A 9859-nucleotide genomic window follows, 5' to 3' on the forward strand; every position below is an offset into this window, starting at 1 on the left:
AACTGACGTGTTGTGTCCCCGGTCTTGCTGGGCTTCACTGGCGCCGTGGTTCTTCTTTTCTCAAGTTTCCTCAATTGAATATTCTGTCAAAGTTATCTGTCGATTGCAAGCAGTGTAGTATGATTGCTTCCATCAGCCTGGTTTAAACAATTACAAGTTGCAGTGCACCATTATGTGGCTGGTGTGTGTTAACGTGTACAGTTATGTAATGTCAGGTGCGTGTGGCCCACTGAGGCATCTGCACACACCCCAGAACAGGAGACGAACAGAATACCATTAGAGTCTTGATTTGGTTTGTTCATGAAACATCCTAATAGATACAAAATTATATTTTTTTACCGTTTCGTGGGTTGGACATCCAGGGCGGCCTCCGATGAAAATCGTTTTTCTACAATCTGACAGGTTGCCCAGTATGAAATTCCCGTTCGTCTAATTGTGAGCTGTGGTCGGATCAAGTCCAAATCCACATAACAGTTTTCACCTTATGATCCGTATCTGATCCAAGGCCGCGTGATCGATCGATTCAGCTTTCAACGGCCGCCATTCCCCCCCCCCCCCCCCCCCCCCCCGTCCCACCCCCCACCCCCCATGTTTTACAAGACACAACCCGATACATTAAATGAATACTGATTCTTCAGATGTGGCGTTTTCAGAATGAATCGGGTCTTCTTCGCGCTCTCTGTAAGACTGGGTTGATAAATGCGATGCGCCTGCGATACTTCGCCTTGATTGAAATTAGATCTGCAGCAGTCATGTATTTCCTGCTGTGGTGTTATCAGCAGTGATAGGGTTTCAAAATACTGACGGAGTCATGGCATAATAGGCTCCGGGGCCCAGTTTGATGGGTACGGGATGACACGTGTATCTTCTTTGCGTTAGGAGGGGAAGATCTCTTTGGTTGCTCAGTTACTGCGTAACGGGAGATTTATCAGTGTGAGAGCCAGTCTGTACGTAGCAGCTGATATATTAATGACTGAGGTGATGATGCTGAGATAAATAACTGAAATACGGAGAACATTATAGGTGTTCTAAGGAATTCCATATAAGCAGGGGATTCCATCAGCTGTTGGTAAGTAGCATATTATCAGGAGTAAGACATTTTCTGGCTGATCTGATTCCAGAGCAGATTGTAATGAGATATTGTGCAGTCGAAAGTTGTGGTAACTGGTCTGAGTTTTATCGTGCCATCTTCTGTCGTTAGAATTTGGTATTACGTATGCTCACTCACTCACCCACTCACTCACTCATCCACCCACCAAACCAACCAACCAATCAATCAATCAATCGACAAATCAATCGATCAATCAATCTCCCTTGAAATGAATAGACGAACGAAGAGATGAAAGAATGAAGACACTCGCTGTGGTTTTACTGTGGAAAACCGATAGGGAGTACTGGCAGTATTCATTCATGTCCTCCAACCTTCAGTCAGCCGTAACCGTAGTAACTAACAGTCACTGGGTACATTGCGCAAAACCAATTGGAATTGGAATTTGTAATTCCTGTAACGTTTCTGCAACAGTATGTATTGTCATTAAAAAGGACATAAGAGAATAGTTCAATTTTAAATTGTGTACATTAAACCACACAATAGCGTCATGTTCTAGTTTCCCACGGAAACGCGCGTTTAAATGATTGAATATATATTAATAAGCAGCTGTAAACAACTTTGGCTTATATAAACCAAGTCTGGCAAAGCAGTGGTTGATAGAATGAACAGCGACCCTCATAGCCAGACTACGATGACAGACACTCAACCATGCCGCCTAATGTAATCATCCGACCTCTGTTGTAACAATCACTGGTTCGTCTGGTTCAGTTCGTCTGCTCCTGGGCTAACCTTCTTCATAAAGCTGGAACTCCACTAAGCACGCCGTTAAACAGCAATCAAGGCATGCTTGAATGCATAATCTAGTTTAAAATAAATAAATGAATAAAAAAATACATCAGCGTTATCTACAATATCTTGCAACTCCTTGTTAATGGAGACGATCGCGGTTCAGATGCGATAATACTCCTCCGAACATGATAACATACATTCATCCTCACAACAGTTGCGCCCAATGATGGTCATGTCTGCAATTAGAAGTCAAAAGGTTCGACTGAATAAACGTCATAATTAGTCCAACCCGTCTGTAAGGTCGATGGTGACCAATTACATCATATTAAATATCCCATGTGTGTGAAGCAGACCGTGGGATAGATTGCAGAGCGTCATTAGTTCCGTCAGTGAAGACAATCCCAGCAGGCCGGTCTCATGGGAATCGACTCATTACACGATGAGCTCTCCTCCATCGCACATAAGCCTCATATACAATATCTAGCGTGTGCAATTAACCCGTGGCGAAAGCAGACATTTTTTACACCTGTCTCGGCGGAATGTTCAGGTAGACAAATGACGTGATACTACGTTGTGCAGATAGTCGGGATTTGTCGATATCGGCAATATCAGGCCGCAGACCACAATTATTTTTCTTCCTTGCCATCTACAGTGACATGCCATTCCACCATAATTAATAGTTCTCCTGTTGCATGCTGACCAACCTGCCTCTTGTCACTTAACCGGTAAAATATCAGGTCCCCATACGGGGATATGCGCTGTTTATATCACACTTCTAAAATATGCCTAATAAATATGTTCATCATATTATTAGCTTCATAATGACATCTGTGCCAACAATATCATAAACCCATCTATGTTTGTAATCGTTTGATTTGTTTCTACTTCCCGACGAAATAGCTAGCCAGACTGGCTTGCAAACGTTGGAAACTATTTCTCACACTCCAAATGATGCCCACAAGCTTCGATGCGTCGCTTGAATGCTCAAGAATCAGTGACTTTGGGCATGTTAGGCTGGTTGTTGTGTTGACCACATACACACGGACTTACACTCGGCGTTATACTGAAGTTGTATCATCATTCGGTCTATCCGCTTCTGTCTGCCTCTTCGTCTGATTATCAACATCGACCTATATCCAAGACTGGCCGCTCGCCGTGTAACATACAATATAATACTCACTCTCAAACCATGACTTTGGTGAGATGATATTGTATTTGTCAAAAATAATTTTAGATTTCCTCAGCTGCACTGAACTAGAAACCTCTATTGTGAATCACTGTATCTTGTTCTTTGGTCAGTACATAATATTGAATATTTTAGACCTGTCAGTGTTATATTTTGCCGGTTCTGAGAGTTTTTCTTACACCTTTGGTCATGGCAAATTATTAACCGTAACAAAATCAGGGTAGTGGTGGGATTCGGGCCCATTTCCAGAAGGTTGGACGGCGTGACGTCTGCAGGTCGCGCAATGCATAGAATGACACTACACTTCTGTGATCTTACGACGTGTATAGTTACAGTTGATATTATCTTGCTATGAACATGAGTGATCATTTCATGTCAAATGGTATGTGGTGCTATACAACCCCTGATAGTCCAGGATAGAAAGATCAGTCTGCAGCTCTCCGGACATTTCAAGACGAAACACTTCTCTTTGGAAGGAGACACACTGAACATACCACAGGGTGGCTGCACACTGTGCCAGATGTCAGGTTACCAGTGAGTCGACCACTGAAACTGTTAGTTCAGTAAGACTGGGAAGTGGAACAAGACATTACCATTTATTGAAGGTACTTCTGAATGGCTGTTAACTCTGTAATCAGGTTACTAGTGATAACAATATATTGTAGATACTTCAGGATGACAGTACACTGGTCCGGTGTTAAGTTACCAGTGAATAGAAAACTGATGCTGTTAGTTCAGTGAAACTCGGAAGTGGAACTAGAGATAACAACATATTGGAGACACATTGGCATGGCAGTACACTGTTCCAGATGTCGAGTTACCTGTAAGCGAACTACTAATACTGTTTGTTCAGCAATAAAGGACAGTGGAACCAGACGTAACAACGCTCGATGTCGACAAGAACCACTAAAGCAGGTTACTGTCTTCATATCAGAGTTCTCACTACAGGACATGACTAATCGTAGCCAATGCGAACATAATTCACTAAAGTCTTTGTCTGATGCACTGATAAAGGTGAACCTCTCAATTGCGAGGACCGAGGCTGTTTGTTTCGTCGTGTTGTGTAATTTCGTTTGATTTCCTCTGGTATATTGTGATACACTACTGATTTTAGATGATTACAGATGGATTGTGATTGGTTTGTTTCTTTGTTTTCAATTCAAGTTGTCAATAAAGAAGCACTAAGAAAGAATGGTATCTCTTGTTTTGTGGGATAATGTTAAGTATTTGATCGTATCATAGCAAAAATGTGGCTGATTAAACAAAGACCTGACATTGATGGATGGAAAACAAGTTGGTATTTATTTATTTATTTATTTATTTATTTATTTATTTATTTATTTATTTATTTATTTATTTATTTATTTATTTATTTATTTATTTATTTATTTATATTTTTTGCTGTGTCGGGCAGTAACTTGAAAGCTCAAAACACCAGCTAAATGTTACTCCTAATCAACACCCGAGAGTATCCGGAAACACGAAGATGAAACAACTCCTATCCCTTAACGTGCCCATGTAATTAGATAAGCGTGGGAGTGTGTACAGATTCAAACCAATTATTTAATATATTTATCGTGGAAGTAACACGCACGCGGTAGCACTATAAACATATTGGCGTTTTACAAATTAGATATACAACTTCATGAGCGGAGTACATGCAATCTGTAATCAGGTTTCACTGCCAGTCAGTGTTGTGCCGGTGTACAGGTGGGGATTACGGCTGCAGAGATCCGTCGTTGATGACGCAGTCGGTTGTGCACGTTAATGACCGATCTGCTGCAGCGTCGTCGTACACGTCGCTGTTGGGAGCGGGGAACGCTCTGATTGACGTGACATGTTCATAATGATGAAAACGTTAGCCAACAACGATATCACACAACACCAATTACACTCTCACACGACGTTGACGGCAGGCAGATCACGTTACCGTCATTGATGTCGAATAACTTCCGTAATGTGAAAATCGTGCTAGAGAAAATTAAAGTTGAAATATTCTTAGGTCACGCATTATTAGGATTTATTGAAAACGTGCCTTTGGGGACGGTCGGTGGTTGACAAGAGACGTGGACGAGGCGTGTAATCGACAACGTGAACGTATGAGATATTTCATCACCGTCGACGTGCAATCAAAGATTATGATGCTTAACGTGAACGCCACGAAAACCTTTTGAAATAATTGTTCCAAAGTTTTGAGTTGGGTTTGCTTTAAAGTTGTTTATGTTCCACTGCATCAAATTGTAAACATTATCATTTTCAGTGCTGTTTGATATGTGCTGCGGACTGCGATTTCATCTGATACGCTATCAGAGTATGGTCTTGTGATATATTTATCAGGGCCCGGCTACAGGATTTTTTAAAAGACTCGTACTAAAACCATTCCTTGGGTTTGTGTTTTTTATCATCAGCCCTGATAATGTATATATTAAAGGGCTTTCCATCAGACACGATAAATGTTACGATAGTTTTCAGTACACCTGTTTTAACAAAATGGAGTAACTCGGTCTCATGAGAGAAGTTTCTAATGGGATAGAAAGCGTAGTGACACGGTTACTATGGTAACGAAATGAATCCGTCAAATACTTAAATAATTCTTTTATTGACAGAAGAATAACACAACAAGGCAAATCATTGCACAAATAACGTGTTTAAACAATACAGTGGCTTATTGTTGACACCTGACCGACAGAAGTCATTTAAGTACGAGACGCGTCAATTTGAACTATTTTCATTGGACTCATTTCTCAGTATTAGCGCGCGAGAAACAAAAAACAAAGGCTTTTCAGGTGTGCTTCGAACACGATTTGACGAGATTAAATGCAAATGGATTGGGGAAAAAGTTATGTGATGATGTCACAAGTCAAATTGTGTAAATTGTATGCACACACGTAACTATTGGTTGAAGGGCATTGTCATTGTTGACAGAATAAGGGTTGAACGATGAACAGACACAGCGTCTTAAGGTTATGTTGGACACATGCCCAAAGTGACGAAGGCCCAGGAGATTACAACTGAACCCATGAGTGGTGATTTTGTTGACAAATGGAGATATTATCAGGATGCTTAGAGGACCGCTAACGTTATTTGTAAACCAAAAGTCACTGTGTTCTGTAATCTGATTGGTTGAAAAACATGATCAAATGGTATTTGATTCCCGGAAACTGCAAGACTGTTCGCTGCGTAGAAACATCGCAAACAATTGTTTTGTTGTGTCATCGGCAGTAGTGACGTCATTCAAATCATATTTTGACGTAAAGTTAGAATGACGTCACAAATGAGAAGCTCCAGATGCTACCATGGGGACCAGTTGATCACACTTGCTGTACTCGTACTCACTGTAAACGGGTGCAGTAAAACCTTTGGTTTAATTTTTGGTTTACAGTGTCGGTTCCAAATGCATTCCCGTGCTTCAAATACTTAACAATGTGATGTTTATCTCCCAACTGACATCCCAAACTGTGTTCCACAGCAGTTATCACTTGTGTGAGATCAGACGATATCTCCTAGGACAGTAGACTTTGTACAATGCCCTGACAAAGCAATGACGTCATGAACGTGATGACGTCACAAAGCTATGGCATCGTTGCACTGCAAATTTATTGCCAGTGCTGTGTCCAGAGATGTACATTTTTCATTGAAAACTAATGAAGAATGATTTTGGATGATAAATGGAATCTCACCCTCGCGACTACTGATATCAATTATATCAACACTCGTTGATAAAGGGAAATATACCCTCGGCAAGCCTCTGATATTTGTTACGTTATCAACTCGTGTTGATATATTTGATATCAGTAGACACTTGGGTTCTCTATATCTTGGCCAAAGCTTGTACGTCGTTGTCAATTTCTCATCAAGGTCCAGGCAGAATATATGCGGTGTGTTTATACCGTCTTTTCTCACGGTTTAAACCCCGGTCCAATTCAACAATGACACATGATGTGACGTGTGGTGGATGGCCGGCTACAGTGGTAACATGATATTGTAGAGTTATATTTGTCAGGTGGAATGAGTGCAGTTGTACCCAGACAGCTGACATTTGTTCCGGTCATTCACAACACGCTCTGAAACGGTACATTTTTGGGGCAGTCGGCCGCAGTGAAACTGAACATTTGCTGGGATAAACAATCCACTCACTTTCTTTCATGCTCAAATCCTTGCATCTTGTGGAGATCCGGGTTAGAATTGATCTTCAGCGACTCGTAAGAGGCGACTAACGGAATCGGGTAGTTAGACTCACTAACTTGGTTGACACATGTCATCGTATTCCAAAGATCTATGCTCCTGATATCAACCACATGGTTCAAAACGTCGTCTTTAGCTGGATTTTGATGAGTGCAGCGCAAAACAACAAGCAAAGCAAGAAAAAACATGTTTGCGATAGAATGCTACACCCAAACTGATTATATCTGACTTTCCACAGTTCAATTAAAAAACTCGCATCCACGTGAACTAATCTGACATTGACACTAGTACGTGTTATCATAATCAACATTTATTTGCTGAGTGTAAACAGTCCAAACCACGGCTTCACGCAGATAGATTACAAACACTATGTTGATCAATGTTTTCTTTCAATCATCGGGTAGTTTTCCGAGGTAGCGTGTAGGCGACAGTTTTGTTACAAATACAGTCGTGTTGTAATTGTGTTGATCCAGTATAACAGAGTAATTTCACAGATTGGTAATGCCGCTGTTTATGAAAATACAATATTTCCCAAAAATATTTTTAATGTTTGTTAGAGCTGATTTCGTGTTCATTACAGGTTTTGTTTTTCTATATATATAATTTCTCTTTCAAGAGAAAACATCATCGTTATTATTTCATTATCATCGTCGTCGTCGGCACCGTTGTCGTCGTCGCCATTATCATCATCATTATCAGTATACTAACATTTGTATAGCGCCAATATCCGGCTCATCAGCTCAAGGCTCTTTGTTTTCACTCTACAACTGGATGTCATCGAGGTGTTTGTATTTCTTCATATTGTTAATATCATTATTTACTAATGTTACATGCGATAAAGTAGTCCAGTGGATTAAGTGCCAAGCTGAAGATCTGGGTTCGACTACCCACATGGGTACAATATTTTAAGCTCGTGTCTGGTTTTCCCCCGTCTTGATAATACTGGAATATTGCTAAAAGTTGCGTAAAACCCAACTCACTCATTTACTGCTTTCAGAGAGCCTCGACTACCGAGCTGGGGTGCGACACAGCCTGCAGCTCGAGGAAGTGATCATCATATTTCTGATTGTGATTGTGTGGATAATCGCAGTCTCAGTGTTCATCCGGAAGTGGGACAACATCCGGATCCTGGAACCGATGGAGCCCAGGTATAAACACGCACCTAAAAACCTGGAGAATGTCAGGATAGTGAAGCGAGCACAAGACAGTGTCATTTACAAAAATTACAGTCGCAAATTATCCTTCACCATGGACCAGAGGGAAAAGAGAAGACTCGAAAGGCTTAACACTGTGCCGCAGATTGGGACATTACCCACAATTCAAATGGAGGAAGTGACAGAAATGTGAAGTCGAGCGCACAGAGTTATCTCCCCTAGGTTGTCGTAAATAGATTTGTCATTTGTGATCATTGGCCTTATATCGGTACACAAGAAAGGAAATTGACAAGCGATTGGCGACGAGTGTGATGACATGTGAATTGTGTTTTCCGATTATGCCGTTACCGATAAGATAAGATAGCAGTCAGAATGAGATGACAGCATGGCACTGTGACTCTGAAGACTGCTTCCCTCTCATTTATGTCACAAGTTCATGTACAAATCACCGACCAAATTGTTTCTGTTTTGTTTTGTGAACATACACACGGGAGATAATCGACAAGGATATGGGTTGATATTTCCGGTATTAACAGACGTTCAAGAAGCGCTTCAATGCAAAGGGGAGATAACTCGTTTCACGACATGCTATCATATTTGTGGTGATTCGGCATATGTGCCACCATGATGTGTCTGTTTATGGAGATGTTAGACGACAAATTGTGAACCTCGAAAGGGACACTTTATTCCATTGCTCAACCTGGTCAGTATGTCAGAAAAAGACGCCGATACCAAACAGCAGTCTTCGGGCCCTTTGCTATCTTGTTCTTATCAACAACATTTTGAACATTATGCGTGGCGAAAGCGGACCGACAAATGCAATACATAGATCTATCATGTCTTATTTTGAAATGTCGATTTCTGTCATGATGTGTGAGAGGGTATTTAATTCAGCCGAATTGTTTATTTTTATGATGTGAATGTGTTACTGAATTTCACCATGTATCAACTTCTTTCTCACTGTGAAAACCCCGTGCAGCATGTCTTACACCCGTTTTCGATACACGTGACAGCATTCACAGCACGAAGCTCACGTGCAGTCTGCACATTGATCAATAGTCCCTTTTGTATTATTCGGTAGTCATCTTATGTCCTAAGCTGACGATCGACATGCGTTCTTGCACGTCAGAAAAGCGCCCGTATGTGTTATGATTATCTACACAGACCAATAAAACTCACATGCTTCTCGTAACCAACACTGTCTGTCTACACGCACATGTTTCTGATAACACGTGAAGCCCACATCCTCCTAAAGTATATTAACGCGGGCTGATTCACCTTTTTGAGAGAGGGGATGCAAAGTTTATTTACACCCGAGTTTCAATGGTCATTTAACAATTTCTGGACTAAAGTTGGGTGCGCACCCCTGCACCACACCATACTCCCCTTCCCCTCTGGATCCGCATTCGAAACGATGACAATCAGGCCATGGACAACCGGATTTCGCAATTTCAGGTTTGGGATAAGGAGGGATTTTTATCAACATTGTAAAAT

The 9859-nt window shown here is 41.2% G+C and overlaps 1 protein-coding gene across 1 annotated transcript in view; it reads left to right on the forward strand.

Moving 5' to 3' along the window:
• The window catches only part of LOC137268522 (uncharacterized), a 90200-nt gene extending 80643 nt beyond the window's left edge, over positions 1–9557 (forward strand). The window contains exon 3 of the mRNA XM_067803092.1: positions 8209–9557. Coding sequence (XP_067659193.1) covers positions 8209–8558 — 350 coding nt within the window. The 3' untranslated portion in view covers positions 8559–9557. The remainder of the gene's footprint in view (positions 1–8208) is intronic.
• The last annotated feature ends 302 nt before the right edge of the window (positions 9558–9859 follow it).

Source organism: Haliotis asinina, chromosome 16, assembly GCF_037392515.1.
Source record: "Haliotis asinina isolate JCU_RB_2024 chromosome 16, JCU_Hal_asi_v2, whole genome shotgun sequence".
NCBI lineage: Eukaryota > Metazoa > Mollusca > Gastropoda > Lepetellida > Haliotidae > Haliotis > Haliotis asinina.